General features: G+C 37.5%; 1 protein-coding gene across 10 annotated transcripts in view; it reads right to left on the bottom strand.

Annotated features, from left to right (window-relative positions):
- TENM1 (teneurin transmembrane protein 1) overlaps nucleotides 1-22,146 on the bottom strand; it is a 3,105,198-nt gene that overhangs the window by 305,910 nt on the left and 2,777,142 nt on the right. For all 10 annotated transcript variants that reach the window (XM_074277949.1, XM_074277947.1, XM_074277946.1 and 7 more), the window contains one exon: nucleotides 624-864. In XM_074277949.1, coding sequence (XP_074134050.1) covers nucleotides 624-864 — 241 coding nt within the window. The remainder of the gene's footprint in view (nucleotides 1-623; nucleotides 865-22,146) is intronic.

Below are 22,146 nucleotides of genomic sequence, written 5' to 3'. Positions count from 1 at the left end.
ACAAATGCTTTGCTCGAAGGTAGTAAAAGACAAATGTAATTGTTATTGCTCTGTGCTAATTTAAACCAAAAAATGATAAGTGTGCTTTGGATTTTAACCCTGGTTGTTTGCATCATGGCACCAAGTCACTGGTTGATACTTGGAAGTAACATACCTTGATCACAGAACCGGGTTTTATGGAGTGGTCAGCTCTTTGGAACACGAAACCTAAAAAGCTACCTGAATAAAGTAGCTTCAATCCTTCCACCACCAAGACTTCAAATATATCTCTAAGGGAATAGTTGAATTCAGATAAATTATGAGTATATTTTGCTTTATTCTTTAGGTGTGTTGAAGCATTTTATGAATATTGAAGCCAATTTAAAATGTATCACGGATTTGCTTATCAAACAATTCTGATGTAAATATTTTTGTAATTTTCCCTGTAAGTTCTGATTTCCTTAAGGTGAGGCAATAGCACCTAACTTTGAAGATGGCTAGGATAGCTAATTTCTTCCTCTCTCACTCCTATTTCCTATTTTTTGTTTTTCCTTTTTTTTTTTTTAATACCCAAATTATTTTCCTATTCAAAAGCATTATTTCCAGTGGGAAGTGAAGCTTGATGGAACCCACTGCTTCTGTACCTTGTCTCCAGTGGGATGTTACTATTCAAGACCCAGCTGTTATGCAGATGCACAGAATCCTGGGTACTGGTCGGGGGAGTCGGTGCCGCTGGACTGGGCTGGCTTCGAGTAGTCATTGACCTCCTCTGGAGAGAGTCCGCCGTGGGAGGCGGCTTCCTGGCACATGTGCACGCATGAGGAGGTGGCGGCGGTGGCGGGAGGGGTCTGAAGGTGAACTGGTTGTGTGGGCTGTTTGGCATATCTGCAGAGGAGAAAAATAAACAGAAAAGAAAAAAAAATAATTCTTCCACTGTACATGAGCTTTACTGGAGTTTTAGAACAACACAATCTGTCATGGGAGTAGGTTTTTAAGTTCTGTCTATCTGTAAAAAATGTGCCCTTAACTCACAAGAAAGCACATGTCCTGTGCTTATGAAATGTAATATAAAACATTCACAGTTGCATTAACTTGTAAATTCTTCAAAGCTAGAGTAGTTAAAAAGTCAATGAGGCAGCCTCACACAATTTGTCATCATTTCTGCTACTGAACAAATAAATCATCAACAAGACATTAAGTTACAGAACAGAAGCAAAAATCTAACTTTGGAGGACATCGATGGAGGAAACCAATAGAGAACAAGGAAATCACTGGGGCTTCAAATGAAAGCCAAGAGGCTACCTTCTGCCTTATAGCTTAGAGAAGAGAAACTGATCTCGGTCAGGAACCCGAAGATAACCTCAAATCCAGTTTTGTGCCTGTTCCTTGCCCCTACTCCCCTGCTATAATGGGCCCATAGTTAAGAAGTAGTCATAGAACTAGCAAGTATTTTTCTCATTTCTACCAACATACAAGCAATATTCCATTTCCCACTGTTTCAGCTTCAGGCCATGGTAGGCACTGGGAAGTAGTTTTTTCTGTCAGTAGATGGAGGGTAAATTTGTGGCTAGCCATCTCCTGATTTGTGCTGAAGGCTAGCTTTGGGATATTCTCACTGTTTTTCCTGGGAGAGAGGGAACTGGACTCTGATTCATGAAAAATACCCCATTAAATTTCTTCAAAAAGAAATCACCATTCATCTGATAAACCACAAGACAACCCCAAAAGATATGAAATGATTCCATATAATTGTGGTACTTTCTGTATAAGCTTTGCAGCAAGGTCAAAAAATCTACTTGACTCTTTGCAGACCCCCTAAATGACCTTAAGAGTAAACAAGTAATACCTTGCCAGAGGCTCTCTGTGCCTAGAAAAGTACTCAGGCCCATCTGTCAGTGGTCAATCAGAAAAACGGACTTGATTTTCAATTTCTTTTTTTCAATTCAATTCAATCAAACTCGAGTTTGAACTCAGTAGGAATCAGCCAGCATAAACCAGCTCTCCAGAGCCAAATGTTGCATTTTCAGTGTGCGCATTAACACCTCAGAAATTGGCAAATGTTACAAATCAGGTCTTGATTTATTGTTTTGTTGATTGCTGAGACTTCAAGTGATGGAGAAAATGTTAATAATGAAAAGTGAACTTCACAGTGTATTGTGTGTACATTGTTTTTTTGGAAATTTGGTTGTTGAACATTTACTAGAACAATAGAACTGACTAATCCTTGGCTCCCAATACAGCTATCATATGGGAGAGTGACTGCAATTGGCTCATTAGGGCAGGTGCTTTGGGCTCTTCTAAGTTATTCTTCACCTTAAACAAACCCCAAATCTGGAATGAATGCAAAAATTGAAATAGTAAAAAAGCAGGGAAGGATGAGCAGTTAATTTACATAGAACTCTTTTTAAAGAGCAAGCTATATATGTTTTGGAAAGACAATTTGGCTGACACATTTGCACCTCAAGTAAAATACATCTACAGTGGGGCTGAGATACACCAATTCATTCATACCTTTTTGGGGTCCATCATCTTTATTAATACCACATATTCTAGAATCTTGTTGGTTGCTATGGAAAAAGATGAAGCCAAATACTTCACGTGGTACCTAAATGTACCATGTGAGTTAACTGGACCATGTTCCTGTACAGAAAGCTAAACACAGAGATGAAATGATTGTTCATGCCTGTCTGTATGTCATGGTACTCTCTTTAAATTGAATATTCTCTGTACATTTTTCTCATCCAAATTTTAGGTTTTTTCTGGGACACTGATGCATTGTTGGTGGAGTTGTGAATGGATCCAACCATTCTGGAGAACAATTTGGAACTATGCTCAAAAAGTTGTCAAACTGTGCATACCCTTTGATCCAGCAGTGTTGCTACTGGGCCTGTATCCCAAAGAAATGCTAAAGAAGGGAAAGGGACCCATATGTGCAAAAATGTTTGTGACAGCCCTTTTTGTAGTGGCTAGAACCTGGAAATTGAATGGATGCCCATCAATTGGAGAGTGGCTGAATAAATTGTGGTATATGAATATTATGGAATATTACTGCTCTGTAAGAAATGACCAGCAGGATGAATTCGGGGAGACTTACAGGAACTGATGTTAAGTGAAATGAGCAGAACCAGAAGATCATTATGCACTTTAATAACAATAATATATGAGAATCAATTCTGATGGAAGTGGCCCTCTTCAACAATGAGAGGATCCAATTCAGTTCCAAATGATCAGTGATGAACAGAACCAACTACACCCAGCAAAGGAATTCTGGGAAATGAGTGTGGACCACAACATAGCATTTCTATTGTCTGTTATTGTTTGCTTGCATTTTTATTTTTCTTCCCAGGTTATTTTTACCTTTCTAAATCTGATTTTTCTTATGCAACAAGAGGACTGTACACCTATGTACACATATATTATATTTATGTTGAACATGTATGGGATTACTTGCCATCTTGGGGAGGGGGTGGGAGGAAAGAGGGGGAAAGTTGTAACAGAAGTTTTTGCAAGGGTTAATGTTGAAAAATACCCATGCATATGTTTTGTAAATAAAAAGCTATAATAAAAATATTTTTTAAAAAAAACAAATTTTAGGTTTTTACAAAGTTCATGTCAAATCACAACATGGAGGATGGGTAAGTATTGGGGCTAAAAATTTAACCCAGATATACTCCTTCCAAGTCCAAGGAACCACACAGAGAAGCATGATGCAATGGAACAGCACTGGCTGCAGAGTCAAGACACCTAGTTTTGAGTTCTGCTCTCATGGTTTATTACCTGTATGACCTTGGGGCAAGTCCATTCTCCTCCCCAAGCCTCAGTTTTCCTCTCTGTAAAATGAAGGGGTGGCACTAAATGACTTCCAAGATCCCTTCCAGCTCTGATATAGTGAGCTGAGATATAGGATGAGCACATCTACATGGTCAAACTCTAAGGTAGAACAGATTTAGAATTCTGCTGGGTTTTTTTTTTTAAGTCTTAATACAGCATAACATGAAAATATGCAGCCTTGAAAGCTTTTATCCAAGCTTCTCTCATGCATATACTCTTATGCATACATAATACTATGACAGCTATAGCAAGAGATGTGACACTGCTCAATGATCAGTTAAGTATCAACAAGGAAAGTGTAAAATAGGGAGACAAGCTCTACCAAAGTGTTCAGTGACATAATGGAAGATGTCCTGCAGAGAGTTCAAAAAAAGAGTTCTCTATCACTTGCACGATGTTCTAAATACCATTTTCCAGTGGCAATATACTAATTGCATGACCTTTCAGAACAGTAGAAATCTGTTTTGGCTGTGCATACCCTTTGATCCAGCAGTGCTACTACTGGGCTTATACCCCAAAGAAATACTAAAGAGGGGAAAGGGACCTTTATGTGCCAAAATGTTTGTGGCAGCTCTTTTCATAGTGGCTAGAAATTGGAAGATGAATGGACGCCCATCAATTGGAGAATGGTTGGGTAAATTATGGTATATGAAGGCTATGGAATATTATTGCTCTGTAAGAAATGACCAGCAGGAGGAATACAGAGAGGCTTGGAGAGACTTACATGATCTGATGCTGAGTGAAATGAGCAAAACCAGAAGATCACTATACACTTCAACAACAATACTGTATGAAGATATATTCTGATGGAAGTGGATATCTTCAACATACAGAAGATCCAAATCACTTCCAGCTGATCAATGATGGACAGAAACAGCTACACCCAGAGAAGGAACACTGGGAAGCGAATGTAAACAGTTAGCACTGCTGTCTATCTACCCAGGTTACTTATACCTTCGGAATCTAATACTTAACGTGCAACAAGAAAATGGGATTTACACACATATATTTAGATTATACTGTAACATATGTAAAATGTATGGGATTGCCTGTCATTTAGGGGAGGGAGTAGAGAGGGAGGGAGGGGAAAATCTGGAAAAATGAATACAAGAGATAATGTTATAAAAAATTACTCATGCATATATACTGTCAAAAATGTATAATTATAAAATTAATAAAAAAGATTAACAGATAAAAAAAATTCTGCTATGAATCAGAGTAATAAAATGAATAGAGTATGTATGGCCCTTTGAAAAAAAAAAAGAAATCTGTTTTGGTAAAATCTACAGCAATGCAAAGGAGAGATGTCCAAACATCCACACCAGAAAAACAAAGTGGATCAAATAGATATTATCCAGAGTAGACCTTGCAAGTGGCTGGGTATATTAGTGTGAATATATCTATGGACATATAAGTACCTATACACACAGATATGTGAACATGAACACACTTATAGGAGACAGTGTAATGTATAGAGAGTCTGAGAAAAAATGAAGCCATGGGTCTAAGTTCTACTTCAGGTATATGCAGGCTGTGTGATTGTCCACAAATCACTTAACTAGTTAAGGTCCCCGGGCCATTCTTCCCTACCAAGATGAGTAGAGATTTGGAGGTCCCTTCCTTATCTGACAGAGAGAGAAGAAAAGTCTTGAGATTTAGTCCAAAAAGTATCAGGAAATGAGGAGGCAATTGATTAAGTGGTTTGCTTACTTGAAATACAACTATAATAGTACTGCTGTCTTGGGAGTACTATATACTATTCCTTCCTCAATTATTTATATCTGTCTTTATTTGTGTGAAAAGTGTCTTATATGTGTTCATATAATCCCTGTGTTTAGCTTGGCAGGTACTGGTATTGGTAGTGCTAGGTCAAAGTGTGTAGCCCTTTGGGCATAGTTGCAAATTGCTCTCCAGAATGGCTGGATCAGTTCACAACTCAACCAATGTGTATTAGTGCCCCAGATTCCCACATTCTTTCCAACATTTACCATTTTCTCCTTTTTTTCATATTAATCAATGTTTTGAGATGTTTTATCAGAGTTGTTTTAATTTGTTTTTCTCTAATCATAATGATTTAGGGTATGGTTTCTCTCTCCATTTTTTTTTAAGCAACTGGGGTTAAGTGACTCGCCCAAGGTCACCCAGCTATGAAGTGCTAAGTGTCTAAGGTTGGATTTGTATTCAGCTCCTCCTGACTTCAGGACCTTTACTCTATCCACTGTGCCATCTAGTTGATCCTTAAGGTATGTTTTCATATGACTACAGACAGCTTTGATGCCTGTCTGAAAACTGCTTTTTCAGATCAGGGAATGACTTTTATTCTTATAAATATGATTTGGTTATATAATAAGAAATCAGGCTTTTATCAGAAGTACTTGCTATAAAAGTTTTTTTTTCCCCACTTTCCTACTTTTCTTCTAATCTTGGTTTCATTGGTTTTGTTTGTGCAAAAGCTTTTCAAATTTGATACATTCAAAATTATCCATTTGATACTTTGTTACTAGATGGGATTGGTAAAGAGAGCCTGAAGTACTGCTCAAAATTACTCCCTGAGGCAAGCAGGGAAGGGCACTGACAGAGATCAATTCAGCCTTACAGTCTCACCCTCTGTGGAGGCCATGGGTAGCTCCACCTTGCTGTGTTCAGTCAGAAATCAAAGTTATGTCAAATTCTTGAAATTAAATTTCTCCTATAAATCTGTCTATGGCCCACACCATCTTTGCTGAATCCCCTTTGGGTTAAGCCTGCCATGGAGGTGTTACGCTTCATGGTGTCTTTCTCCTTAACCCCCTTCCGTGCCTCATGATATCGTTCTCCTTCTTATAGATAACTCTTTTAGGGTGCTCAACTCCTTTATGGATTTAGCCTTTCAATTAAGGGTTCTTTCTCCTACTTAATTGTGAGTTCCATTAGGGAACTTGTCTTTTCCATTGTTAATTGTCTAACTATATGCTTTCCCAGTTCTATTTCATATTTACTATTCCAATGTCTATTGTATCTCTTTATTTTGTCTGTAACCTCTTCTCCTAAATCAACCTACCTTGAGCCAAAGAAAATGGCCATTGTGAATTCTTCACATGACCGAACCCAAACATTTGGCGTCCACATTAATCTCAGCATTTGGCACTAAGCCCCAAACACGATATTTGGAACTAGGGATGGCTACGCTGGATATATGACTGGCATACAGCTCTAAGAATCAAGGAAATACCCCTTTCTGAAAAGTAAACAGCCAGATATATGCTACCAGCAGAAATACACAGCACAGTCATTCTGATGACCAATTTGTACTGTTCATCTTTGGTTGTCGTTTATAACGTATGATGACTTCTTCCCATATCAGCAAATATTTTCTCTTTTAAAAAAAGTTCCTCAGTGTTGGATTGAATACTGATAAAAATACATCTAGCCCTTAGGAAATCCAAATCACCTAAGTTTTACTTTTTGCTCACCTTATGAAAAAGACAAGGAATGAACCTCCCAAATTAGGTAAGTTGATCCTTTCTTTGTGAAATGAGTTTTCCCACTATTAAAAGACTAATGAAAAATACATTTGAGTTTAATGTCAGGAGTCCTCCTCCCCCATTCCAATACCACAGGGTTCCCAGTTATATACATTCACCTAAGAATGTTTCTGGTGATCATATATTTATATTCTGAAGAGAAAAAGGAGAATGGCAAGGATGCAAATGTTACTATGGTGACATACTTATAGAGAAATTAGAAAGTCAATTCTGTTTCAGTATGGAAAGGTCACATTCACATAATATCCTTGAACAGGAGCCACTTGTAGATTGAAATCCCTAAAACGAAGTGATGTAGAAGCTTTAAAAGCGGATCTTCTCATACTTTACATCCAAACATGTTTGAGATGCCATGGCATGATTGACAAAGCCAGATGTTAGTTTTGTTAGTCTTTAGGCTTAGTTGTTCTGCTTACCTGCTTCTTCCCAATGACCTTTGCTGGGTCATCATTCATATCCCACCCACTAAGAATGTATCCTAAGGATTATATGTAAAAAGAACTGCACATATTTTACATATTACTTGCTGTTTTGGGGGAGGGGAGAGATAAGGAAGGGAGAAAGAAAAAGTTAGAACACAAAGTCTAACAAAAATAAATGTTGAAAACTATCTGCTTATTTGGAAAAATAAAATACTTTTGAAAATTTAAAAAATATATACCCTAAAGATCCAGCCTGTGTCCTTGTCATTCAATATGCATTTATAAAGCTAAGGGTTGAGGATAGAAAGAAAGGTAAACACAGTCCCTTGCTCTCAAAGAGCTCACAATTGAATGGAATGGTTGGGGGAAGAGACAACAGTCAATGTCATACGAACATATAGGAGAAGTTGGAGATAACTGCCAGAGAGAAGACACTAAGCATGAGGGGTGATCAGGAAAGTTTTATACAGAACATGAAACTCTGGCTGAGATTTGAAGGAAGTCTGGGAAGCTAGGAAGCAGGAAAAGGAGGAAGAGATTTCAGGGAGAATTAGTGAAAAGATTCCAAGTCTGGAAATGGGATATCTTGTTAAAGAAACAGCAAGGAGGACAGGTTTATTGGATTACACAGTATGTGTGAGGCTGAGTAAGGTAAAAGAAGACTGAAAAGGTAAGAGATGGTCAAATTATGAAGTTATTTAAAAGTCAAACAGAGGTGTTACATTCTATCTTGGCAATGAAAGGAACTACTGGAATTTATTGAATGGGGGGTGGTGGACATGATCAGATTTACATTTTAGAAAGATTATTTTGACAGCTGAATAGAGGATAGACTAGAATGGGGAAAGCCTTGAGGCAGGAAGACTAATCAACAGGCTACTGCAATAGTCATCCTCCTAGTCAGTCAGGCTTCAATCTAGGTACTTTTCTCTGTTTCTCACTCTTTTTCTCTGCCGAACAGTCATTTGCCAGGCCCTGTCAATTCTAGGTCCTGGACACTGCCGCCAGCCTTGGGATGAAAAGTGCTAATCTCACCCAGAGAGAGAATTATGGAGACTGAATGTGGATCAAAGAATAGTAGTTTCATCTTTTTGTTTGTTTTCTTCTTTTTGTTCTTTTCCCCTTTTGGTCAGATTTTTCTTGCACAACATGACAAATGTGGAAATAGGTTTTAAAAGATTGCACATATTTAACCAATATCAGAATGCTTGCTGTCTTGAGGAGGGGGAGGTAAGGAAAGAGGCAAATTTAGAACATAGTTTTAAAAAATGAATGCTGAAAATTAATTTTATATGTATATGGAAAAATAAAATACTATTGGAAAAAAGGGGAAAAAAAGCTACTCCGTTTCTTGCCCATTTGCTTTGGCATTGGTTATCCTTCATGCCAGAAATAGACTTTTCACTGTCTCTTAGAATCCTGTTTTTTCTTCAAGGTTTAACAAAAAACATTTCTATCTATGGGTTTTTTTTATCCTGCTGGCTTTCAAGTCCCATTCCTCAACTTCCCAAACTGTCCTGTATTTGTGTGTATGTGTGACTATGTTTTGTATTCTTTGACTAGACTACAACTATCTCAAGGGCAAAAGTCCCCAACATCTGCCACAATTTCTGGATTATAGGAGGTACTTCATAAATGTTTGTTGGACGTTTCTTCTCTATGATAAGAGCAGAGATAGGAGTTTATTGATCATAACCCATTTTGCAAATTAAGCTCACCTTTTTATCTGTAATAAATTTTTTAAACTGCTGATGAAATGAGCTCTTTGTTAAACATACTATCTGAAAGACAAGCAGTTAATAAGCACTTATTAAGCACCGTGTTGCCATCCTTTAAAGCACAAGAGCTGATGATCCCATTTTGAGGGACAGTTATGGCACATTGTATCTAACCTAAGTGGCCCCATGACTTAGTTTCCCAGTTAATGGCACATATTCATTCTTCTATTCAGATATATTTACTCTGTGTAGCTCCAGAATATCATTTTCAAAATTCCTAAGTAATACAGGCTGATGAAGGGGTCAGGCCATCCCTCCAGTTTGAAATGATTATCAACCGTCAGGAACTAACCATCTGTCTTTTGGTCCGAGTCTGCATTTTTATTTATTCTTTCATAATGTGGCAATATATTGACTTAACCACCTCCCTGTATTGTTGTAAGGATATATTTACATTAATTAATGCTTGTAAAACACAATAACAAAGAACCTCATTACTACTAGCGATGGTATTTTCTCAACCACCATTTGTGGGCCTTTGGTTTCTCGGAATGCTTACCTTATCTGGAATTTATAGCTGTTTCCCTCCAGGGAAGAGACATTTTCTTTGAGACAAGGGGGATTCAATGTGTGTATGCTTATATGATGTATCCTTGATTAATATTTATTGATGATTAGTATACTGAGTGTTTCTGCATATAGTTTTCTCTTTTCAACCTACTAGTGGTCCCTACTAAGAAGACACAGAAAATAGAAATCGTATAAAAATAAGTACCTGGCTTTCCAAAAGGAACAATAAAGGAGTACGACTGTAATAAAGGAGTTACTGGAAAATAAAGTGGTAGTTTCGATCCTAACATTTTAGAAGAGTTGAATTGTAAAAGATCAACAGGTGAACAATGTTTGGCTATAGTAACATTTTTCATCCAGTTTGACATTTGCTAAGTACCTAGCATACAAAGGCAAAACCAGAATAGGTGCTCTGCCCCTTAAGGAACCTATGATCTCCTGGAGAACTACGATATTTAAAGAAATAAGTGAATACGGGATAACATTAGGAAGGATTGAGTATTAATAAGTGGAGGTAAATGACAGAAGCCTTGGTAGAGTTGAAGCAAAATCTAAAGAAACCTAAGGATTCTACAAGATATAGATAAAGGAACAAAGTATTCTGGGCAGGAGATAAAGATTGAATGAAGGTGGGAGACAGAGTATATGGTACAAATAACCGAGCAGTTCAATTTGGTTGGGAACACAACAGTGAATGAAGGGAAATAAAGTGAAGTGAAAGAAGACTATAAAGGCAGGCTGGAGTCTGACTGTCAAAGGCTTTAGATGCTAGACTGAGCAATCTTATCTTATCCTAGGAGAAATAGGAATCTACTATAATTTAGGAACACACTTGTTTAAGCCACCTATTCTGGTCGCTCTGAGGAGGAGCTGAGAGAGGAAAGAGACAAAGTACAGAGTTTATGCCTATAATTCAAGTGAAAACCTGACTTAAGGTAGTTGGGAGAGGGAAACAGGAGACAAATATGAGCCATGCTGTGGAAGTATAATTGAAAAGATGTGGCACCTAAATGGATTTGTTATTTTTTAAGAGAAGAGTCAAGGATAGTTTACGTGTAAATCTGAGTTACTGGAAAATAAAATAGTAGCTTCGATCCTAATATTTTGGAAGAGTTGAAGCTTTAAGAGGGACTCTAATGAGTTCCATTTTATACATACTGACTTTCAGACCTTCCGGTAGAAATAGCTAAGCAGACACCTGCTGATGGGGGAGCTCAGGAAAGATCCTAGGGCTGAACATAGAGGTATGGAAGCCACGTGAATGGACATTATAACTGAATTGAAGGGCTTGTATGGAACAAATATGGATAGTGGAGCAAAACAACTTTCCATGTTTCACCTAAAGACTTCTCCCAGTGGCCTTAACGACAATTCTACTATGCATTTTGAACCAGGAAGGGGATAACTGCTCTGGTTTTTTCTCCCCACAAAGGGTGACACTGTAACTTTCATTAGAGTGTGTCAGAGAGAAAATCCAAGAAAAAGATGATCTTGAAAAGTTTATTTTGAGTTTCTAGTTGGGATGTAGCACTTTGTAGGTATTTCAATTATTTTTGGTTTCCAAGTTCATTATTAACTGGAAAGCAGCTGACAACGAATGATTTTGTAAATAGGCTAATGACACAAAGCTGCTGAAACGTAACAAGGTTACAAAGTGACACCAGAGTTGCTCAAGAAGAAATGGATGAAAATCAGATGAAGAAGATTTCTCAAAGTATAACTCAATTTATGATGAAGCACACATGAAGACATTCTGTCTGAAGGACTGGGAGGACTATTTTTCAAATGAGAACAAATGACATTCAGAGGAGGAGGAAAAAACAATCAATTCTGTAGCCTAAAAGCAAAAAAGCAAGGATGTTGGAAAGGAAATTTGTTAAATAGGAAGACTAAGAGCCAAGAAGGGATATATAAACCTGCTATTGAGGGAGGCAGAGATTGGTAGATTCCTTGAGCTTAGGAAGTTCTGAGCTGCAATACAACTGAGCTGATCCGGGGGTATTTCATAAACAAGACACTCCATTTTGGGGCTCAGGGCTTTTTCTCTGACTGTTCTCCATTCCTGGAACATTATTCCTCCTCTTCTCTGCTTCTTTTAAGTACCAACTAAAAACTCAGCTTCTACAGAAAGGCTTTCTTTTTTTTTCCCCACTCTGTTATTATTTATTTATCCTATATTTATATATAGAATATATATTTATATATAATATAATTATATGTTAATACATATAATATTATATATAATATTAATTAACATATAATTATATATTAAAATATTATATAAAATAATATATAATGACATATGTCATATAAAACAATATATAATTATATATTAATACATATATATAATTATATATTAATACATAATATTATAATATAATATATATTTATCCAGAGTCTGTACATATTTCTTTATGTGTTATCTTCTCCCTTAGTATGGGCAGGGACTTTTGCCTCCTTTTGTATCCTCAGTCCTTAGTACAGATCCTACAGTAGTTGATGCTTAATAAATGTTTTTGATTGACTGGGACTAGTAGAATATGATCAGGTGTCTACACTAAGTCTGCCACTCCTATGGCATGCCCTTGGGAGCAAGGGACCACTAGACTGCCTAAGTAGGGGTTGATATGGTCTAAGTCCGAAATGGAGCTGATCAAAGTTCTCATACTCAAAGATCATCTGCAGCAGGATCACTCCTATGAATTTTCACTGTATTTTCAACCTGTGGGAGTTAAGGCTAGGAAAGAAATATAGGATAAGTGATATATATTGCAAGAAATTTTGAGGCCCGCAAAGCTTTTCAAAAATAAAAAGAGGTAATCCAGAGATGAACATTAAAACCCAGTGGGGACCATGAGAGCCTATTTTAATCTTCTGGAAACCTAGGTTATGTGGTGGCCACTTTTTTTTTTTTAATTTAAGAGTATTTTTTCCAATTATGTGTAAAGATAGTTCTCAACATTCAGTTTTGTAATATTGTGAGTTCCAAAATCTCCCAACACAGTAAGCAATCCAATATAGATTGTACATGAACAATCATGCTGGACATATTTCCACATTTAATCATGTGAAAGAAAAATCAGAACAAAAGAGAAAAACCATGACAAAGAAAAAAAATTAAAACCAAATTTTAAAAAGTGAAAATTAGTATGCTTAGATCTGCATTTCAGTCTCCACAGTTCTTTCCATGGATGTGGACAACATATTCTATCAAGAACCTATTAGAATTGTCTTGGATCATTTATTTTTGAGAAGAGCTAAGTCTTTCCTAGTTGATAATCACGTAATGTTGCTGTTACTAAATATAACATTCTACTGGTTCTGCTCCCTTCACTCAGCAAGAGTTTTTGTAAATCTATCCAGATTTGATGCCTGCTCATCATTTCTTATAATACTTCATTCCATTCATATTCCACAACTTCTTCGGCCATTTCCCAGTTGATGGCCATCCCTTCAATTTCCACTTCTTTGGTGGACACTTTAAAAAAAATCAGCATAGTGAGGGCAATGACCTTCCCCTTTTCACTGTTCTGTTACTTTCTGGAAAGCATTTTTGCCTTACACACACCAAATAACCAGCTTTCCAGTCATTTGGGGGCAGAAAGGGGATAAAATGCTAAAATTGCTTGTGATGGCTATTTTTTTACCACGTGTTTTAGCATAATGAAGATTACTGTGAAAAGACCAGGAAGAAGCTAACATTAAACTTTCATTTATTTTGAGCATTCTAATCAGAACCTTGAGGTTGATTATATCTACAAGTATATATGTGCAGAGGATTTTGGAAAGACTTTAAAGTGAGTAAGAAATACCTAAACTCTCCAAAGTTCCCCCACAAACAAGAGGGAACACAGAGCAACTGAAAACAAACAGGAGTTGGGGAAGAAGCAGTCCTCCTGGGACAATTGGAGAAGATCCAAAGAAAGAGTCTACATAGAGGTTTGCCCCCTGGAAAGTCTAAATAAGCTAGTTCCACTGAAGCAACAAGGGAGCTCTGGGGTTAAGTGAGTTGAGAGGTAGCCTGGATCCTAGCCACAGGGCTTTCATTTCCCATACTGCAATGGGAGTCAGGCATTGGAGTCAGGGAAGACTCAGGGAACTTATGCTGATAAGGAACACAAGGCCCAGCTGTGCTATAGAGGGAATGCCCTGAGAGAGAAGGAAAGAGCCCACTGGGAAATGCTAAAGTAGTGGAATAGGGAGGGACTCTGCAAGCACTTATAGGAGGGTGGAGTTCTTGCTATTGGATTCCAGGCTAGAGGGAGAACTAAAGGAGGGTCCTGAGGCCAGAGGCATCCTCTCTTCCCTGCCCCTCACAACAGGATGAGAAGTGATTACACTAACAAGCTCTTATTTTTCCCTTTCTTTCTTTTTTTTAACAGGCTCTTATTAGAGAGTAGACAAAGGAGAGGGAACCTAACCATAGCAAATTACCAGGGGAACAGAAGAGACTGAAGTTCCTCTTTAGTAATCTTAAATGGTTACCTGCCCAAAAAGAATTCATAGAAGAACTCAAAAAGTGCTTTAAAAAAAACAAACGACAAAGACTGAAGGAAAAAAAACAAACAACAACAACTAAAAAATAAGAACAAGTCAAGAAAAAAACAAGATGATTATGAAAAGAAAGTCAACCAATTAGGAAAGGAGATCCAGAGTCATAAGGAAGAAAATGACTTTGAAAATCACTAGTGGGCAAGAGGAGGTCAGTGGAATTATAAGAGACCAGGAAATAATAAAACAAAATACAAAGAATGAAAAAAATAGAAGAGAATGTGAGACATCTCATAAGAAAAACAAGAGATCTAGAAAACAGATCAAGAAGAGAAAACATAAGAATAACTGGACTACCTCAAAGCTATGACCAAAAAAGAATCTGTATATATTAATACAATAAATAGAGAAAATTGTTCTGAATATACATGAACATTATTGCTAAATTTTGAAATTCCCAGATCACAGAGAAAATTTTACAATCGAAAAAAATACATTGGAACCACAATCAGAAACACACAAGATCTATTGGGGCTACAATAAAAAACAGGTCCTATAATACTATATATCAAAGATCTAAAGAACAAGGATTGCAGTTGAAAATATTATACCCAACAAAATTAAGTATAACACTGAATGAAAAAAAAAAAAAGAACATTCAATGAATTGCCACATTTTCAGGATTTTGTGGCAAACAAACCTAAATTTTATAGAGCATTTGATATACAAAAGTGAACATCAAAGACTAATTTCAAGGGACTTACCAAGGACAAAAAGTTTTATGTTTTATACATAGAAATGAGAACCATATGTCTAAGACTGTCATTAGTAGCTGGGTAGTTCAAAAGAAAAAATGGGGTAGAGCTAAGTATGATGTGATTCTAAAAAGTAAAACTGTATAGGAAGAGGAAGGAAAAACAGTGATTATGCTATACAAATGAGGTGTATGAGCAAGAATTGACACAGAGAAATTAGATAGGAGAGGAGGGCTGGTAGTTCTGCAATCTTACAAACATCCATAATGGCTTAAACAGGGAACAATACACATATATTCAGAAAGGTATTAAACACTCCAACATTTATAAAGAAATAATGTGGGACAGAATACAATAAAATAAAGTATAGAAAGATGTGGAGATTAATGAGAAGGGATAAGGAGGGAAATGGCGAAAGATGAAAATAGGGGAGAGATCCTTGGGGCAGGGAGAAGTTAAGTAATAACAAGGCAAGATAGAAGTAGAAGTAGATAAAAGAGTCAGCAGGGATAAGAAACAAGAGATATATAGGAACACAATAACAGACATGTGTTTGTGTATGTGTGTGTGTGTGTGTGTGTGTGTGTGTATGTGTAGACATGCTAAGAATCCTGGCATTGTACCTTACTAGTGGCCCAAGATGAAGTACAGTGTGGTATAGTGGTAAGCACACTGAACAACTTGGGGTAAAGAAACCTTCATTTACTTCTTTCGTTTGATATTAACTGTGTGACTATGGCCAAGTATTTTGATTTCACCTGTAAAATTGGGTACCTATATTACCTATCTCACAAAGGTGTCACAGGAAAACTCATCATAAACCTTCAAGTACTAGAAGAATAAAATCTAAGTTATTACAATGATTTCATATGAGCTTGTAGAATACAAAACTATGGCATATCAGAGGTAAAAGGGGACTCTTCTTGATCTAGACCCTAGTTTCTTATAACCCCATATTGGGTATCATAACTGAAAATGGGGATTGTGGAACTATGATTTATTATCAATAACTGTTTGATTTGCATATATGCCTATATACTTGGGGTCACATAAAAATTTTCTCAGGTGAGTGGAAAAAGTTTCAGAAGCCCTGATCTGGACCTTCAGTTTTATTGAAATAGAGTATTCTAGGTGAGGAAACTCATTTTATTCAAGCAACTGTTCTGCAACTCAGAATTTGGAAGAATTTCTTTGCACACTGAGAGGTTAAATATCACACTCAGAGTCACAAAAACTGTCTTCTTGGCACTGCAATGGATAGAGGCCTGGAATTCCCACATGATGCCAAATCATTAATTTAGATAAATTCTTCATCTTCCACCCATTACGTTGTACACTGTAAAAAGAGAGCGAACTTTAAGTATTTTCCCCTGGGAGGCCCACTGATGGATTTTTCATTGTAACCAATTTTCATTTTCTTATTTGTAGCACATTATCCCAAAGTACTAAATAATAGCCTTTTTTTTTATAGAAAGGAGAACATCCAAGGTCATTTGATCTAACCTTCACACTTAAGAACGTGGATAGCCAGGCCTAAAAAGGTCAAGGTCTTATCGTGGTTAAGAGCACTGGACAACTTGGGGTAGAGCAACCTTCATTTGTTTCTTTCCTCTGCTATTATCTGTGTGATGATGGCCAAATGTTTTGGTACCACAAATAGCTCATGGAAGAACTAGAACTGGAACTCCAGTTGTGCCAGTCGAGTAGGCTGAAAGCAGGGGACTCTGAAGTTGGATTCTTCTGCTGCATGCAATTATTATCCAGAGCCCTAGTTGTGGTGATCGCAGTAAGTGTGGAAGTCATCACAAAGAAGAGACCCAAAGGATAGTGAGACAACTGGGAGTCAATGTGTAGAAGTGAGAGCATCCCAGTGGATGAGAACAACAACCTGGGAAAACCTCACGTTGATAACAAAGTAGGGAGAGGAATTTAACTTCCTGAACTCTTTCTCTTTTCTTGTTTGCATTCTGAATGCCAAGGGAGGGTCCCAGATGTGTAATCTTCATCTTTCCTGCAGCCCATGCATGTGGAGAAGTATTAGGAACTATTTCTGGAGCACCATGGACTTTGGCACCAGGGATTTTCCAGACGTTGCCATCATGCTTTAATTGCCTTCTCCCTTTGTCTCTGTAGCTCCCTTCTCTCACTGTCTCTGGAATCTCCCTTTGTGGGAAGGCCCAGTGTAGCCGTACCTTATTCTTGAGATTTTGCTACAGTGGCCCTGAGAAGTACCTTCCATTTCTAACAGTCTCTTTCCTTCCCTTTGAATAGATTACATTAATTACATAAATGAATATTTAATTTGTTACATTACATCCTTCCCTTTAATGTTAGAATGTAAGCTCCTCGAGGACAGGAAGTGTCTTTCTTTGTGCTTATATGTATAACCTTACAAATTAGCACAGTACCCGGCACAAAGTCAGGGCTTAATAAAGGATTTTTGATTTAACTTGTTGACTCCAAAAGGAAAGACTGGGAGGGCAGGTTGGGAGATGTTTGGGGATATATTTATAAGTAGAGTCCGGAATGATTTTCCTTGAATTTTTTTCAACATAAAATGAATGATGTGCTATCTGAGGGTCATATGACTTTGGCAGGGCGTAGTATTTGGCAGAGAATAAAATCTAAATGTAGGTTAAGAGCTCTGGGTTGTAGACGGTGTTTAGATTCCATTTTTAATGCTTGAGTAATGTTTCTTCATTCTGTACATGGCCAGTGTGGACTTAAAAAACAATAACTTTTAGGAGTTGTACAATTTGGTAGTAGAGCTGTGCCTGTGTACCAGAACAACTGTGATAAGATCACGTTGTTGGTGGCTTGAGGATACTGCCACCTGGTGCACAATTTGCTCATTCTATTGGCCTAATGGGTAACTGATCAAGTGGCACCCTGCTTCCCCAACATGCTTAAGGCAGGTAGCAAACAAGTCAGTGGGGGCTGCTTGGGCTATCACAGTGCACCAAGCATCACATGGAGCTCACATGGGTGTCATCACTCCCGTGGCATTATCCTTGGTTCCAACAAAACTTCTTTTGACATGTTTCCACAAACCCAAGGCCTTTTTCTAAGTGGCAAATCTCTAAGAGTTCTGAAAATCTACCTTATCATATCAATTCCCTTTTAGAGATAGTTTTAGATCATCTACAATTTACACTGTTGTCTCTGTTAACCATCAAAAATTGGCTAACAAAGGTATGAATATGCATCACTATGAATGTCTAACCGTCCATTGAGACAATTGTTTAGAAAAATATGTAAATTGTATTTCTTTGAATGCCTCTGTTCTCAATTTAGAACCATATACCCTTAGAGGGAGAAGAACTTTCTTCAGTATTAATCTTGTGGAGTTCCCATTCTTTCCCAGAAAGCTTAAGTCACCTTTCCTAAGTCACACAAGGAGTTAGCATCAGAAATAAGACTAGAACTTAGCTTTCTTAATATTCAAACCAGAACTTTTCCATTTCACTGCTAGTGATAATCCCACTGCTTAGTCATTCACCAATTCTGACCACAGTAGGGTTTCCCCCAATGCCTTACTGCTACCTCACCTGGACAAGGAGGTGACCTTGATTTCTTCAAGACTATGAGCCTTGAACAGAAAGCTCCAAATAGTACAACTATTCTAGAAAGGTCTGCTCAGGCACTGGGCCTCTGTTGAAGAGATGAAGGCAGGTATACTCAAAGACAATTTGGCTGCAGAGGGATAAATTTTAAGTCATGGTAACTTTTGATTATTTAATTAGCTTACAGAGGGGTTGTGATCTCTGTTGGTGGAAGGACTAGTCCACCACCTGGATGAAATCACATATCCTTGCAGTATTGTGAGTGTCAAATGGAGTGGATACCATTCCCCTTCCCTCTTACACTCTAAGGAAAGTTGATCTTTTAAGTCTTCAGTCCCAGTATTTATGCAACTGAGAACCATCTCATATCCAATGGTAGAGGAAAAAGGGGGAAGGAAATGTCCAATATAACAGGAGGCCCGTGATTAGACAACATAGGATGAAAGTAGTGGGAAAGACCTTATACATTAGAGAATTCAACTCCCTCATTGTAGAAATTAGGAAAATGTAGCCCATAAACGTGTGTATATGTGTGGAGAGAGAGAGAGAGAGGAGAGAGGAGAGAGGAGAGAGGAGAGAGGAGAGAGAGAGAGAGAGAGAGAGAGAGAGAGAGAGAGAGAGAGAGAGAGAGAGAAGAGAAGAGAAGAGAAGAGAAGAGAAGAGAAGAGAAGAGAAGAGAAGAGAAGAGAAGAGAAGAGAAGAGAAGAGAAGAGAAGAGAAGAGAAGAGAAGAGAAGAGAAGAGAAGAGAAGAGAAGAGGAGAGGAGAGAAGAGAGAGAGAGAGAGAGAGAGAGAGAGAGAGAGAGAGAGAGAGAGAGAGAGAGAGAGAGAGAGAGAGAGAGAGAGAGAGAGAGAGAGAGAGAGAGAGAGAGAGAGAGAGTCAGAGACAGAAAGACACTCACTTGCATGGCATAAAAAGAAGGGATGCAAACTTGTGACAGATGAGTGTCAGAAGTCCATCCTAGTGACACACAGAGGAGCTCATCATAGTGCGAGCTGCAGAAGGATCTAACCGTCAACTGGCAAATACCAAAGACAGTTGACTAAACTATAAAGCTCTTTTGTGATCTGTGATAGTACAGAAATTGCCCTGAGAAATGTGACACTCCTTATAATCAAAAAATAAAGTTAAAAAATGGAGAAATAGAAGAATCAGAGAAAAAAATCGGCCAAACTTCAACAGATAGAGATAATCTGATGTTAAAGCAATGTTCTATATCTATGGACCCTAAGTTCCACACAGGCATATAGTTTCTTTATAAGATTGGAGGAAGGAAACATGCATTCATTTACTGTCTGCTATGTGCCTGGTACTGTGCTATGCACTTTACAAATTTATTTTATTTGATCCTCACAACACTCCTAGGAGCTCAGTGCTATTATTATCCCCATTTGATAATTCAGGGCAGCGAGGATGGGAGAAGTGAAGTGAATTTTTCAGTCACACAGCTTGTAGTGTCTGAAGCAGGATATGAACTTGGGTTTTCCTGAATTCAGATCCAGCACATTACCTGCTATGTTATCACCATTGCCAAAGGGCTAAAGTTTAGCATCATGTAGACTAAAAAAATACCATTACGTACACAGACTCTGCTTAAGAGCCTCCAAAATTTGGAACTCATTTATCATTGTGTGGCAACTTTAAAGAAGATAAAGTTTACCTCCTTGTTGCTTTTAGCTTTATAAAGATATCATGAGGAAGTAAAAAAAATCTGTGATTACCCCAATCAGTTATAAAACACCACATAATCCAAGAAGGTATAGTCATAGGCATCTCAGTTTATTTTATGTTCAATGAGGTAAATTAAGTAGAACTTTGTTCATCTTTACTTCCATACTTTTGGAAACCTAATCAGATCATTAATATCACTGAGGGGTATCTGGTTCAATTAGTAAATCATAATCCTTCCAAATTATAGCATAAAATGAACCATTTACTGAGCTTCTCAAAACAAAACAAAAAATTCCATGTAATACAATAATATACCTACTTGAATTTAATATTTGATTGTCTGAATCTTAATTCTTCAAGCCTTGACATCATCTAAGGTCAAAAATTATTCACACATTTTGGTATTTTGCCATACTTAACCCGAACAGTTCTTAGGAGGCACTATAAAAGTCACGACTTAGAAAAATCCAGCATTGGGAAGGACCCAGAGGAGCAATCCAATGCAATCTTTTCCCAAATAAAAAAATGCCTTCTACAATAAGTAACTGCTTATCTACATGTATCTTTTTGTCTGCTGGATTCCTTTTGTCATTTGTCTCATAAGCCTATGGACGTCTTCTCACAATCATGTTTTTAAATGAATAAAGTAAATACCAAGGATTAAAAATAACCTAATTATTCAGAGTGCTCCCAAAGTCTGATTGTTGTTTTAGACTGTGCTTAAAAACCAAGCAGTAAAACTGCTGGGGCACTCTGCAATGAAAAAGTTCTACAAATATATTTTTAAAACAAGTTCACAGACTCTGAATCCTTGATCTAGAACCTATGTGAAGGCCTCCATAGTATGGAAACTTAATGCCTACAAAAACACAACATGTATCATTTTTGGACAATTTCAATTATTGAAAGTTTTGTTTTAAGTCAACCTTTGTATAATATTCAGACACTGTTTCTGGTTCTGTTCTCTCTTTTTTTTTTTTTTTTCCTGAGGCTGGGGTTAAGTGACTTGCCCAGGGTCACACAGCTAGGAAGTGTTAAGTGTCTCAGACCAGATTTGAACTCGGGTCCTCCTGAATTCAAGGCTGGTGCTCTATCCACTGCGCCACCTAGCTGCCCCCGATTTTGTTCTCTAGGACCAATTACAAGTTTATTTCTTCTTCCATATGAGAGCCCTCTAATACTTGAATATAGTCATGATCCCTCAACCTCAACTAGCTCTTACCTTCTTCTGGCTAAATATTCCCAGTTCCTTCAATCAACCTTCCTTTGACATGAGCTCAAGGACCTTCACTACCCTGCCTGTCCTCTTCTTGATGCTCTTCAGTTTATATGACAAGGGATTATCAATTTTCCTGATCTGGATATCTTAATATAACCTAAGATCCATATACTCATATTCAAACTGAAGGCCATGAAAACCCCCAGATCTTTTTAGACAGACTCTTGTTGATGGTTCCAGATAGTTTTACGATCCACTGTTAAGGCATTCATTCATCTCTTAAATTTCACACATTTCGACTTTGGTCCAAGTTCCAGTTCATTAGGATATTTTTGGATCCTACCTCTTCCATCCAGTGTCAGTTCTCTTAACTTTGCATCATTAGTAAATCTCAAAAACACAC

Source organism: Sminthopsis crassicaudata, chromosome X (assembly GCF_048593235.1).
Source record: "Sminthopsis crassicaudata isolate SCR6 chromosome X, ASM4859323v1, whole genome shotgun sequence".
Classification (NCBI taxonomy): Eukaryota; Metazoa; Chordata; class Mammalia; order Dasyuromorphia; family Dasyuridae; genus Sminthopsis; species Sminthopsis crassicaudata.
Note: the sequence above shows the minus strand (reverse complement) of the source record. Positions and strands in the feature narration are given on the sequence as shown.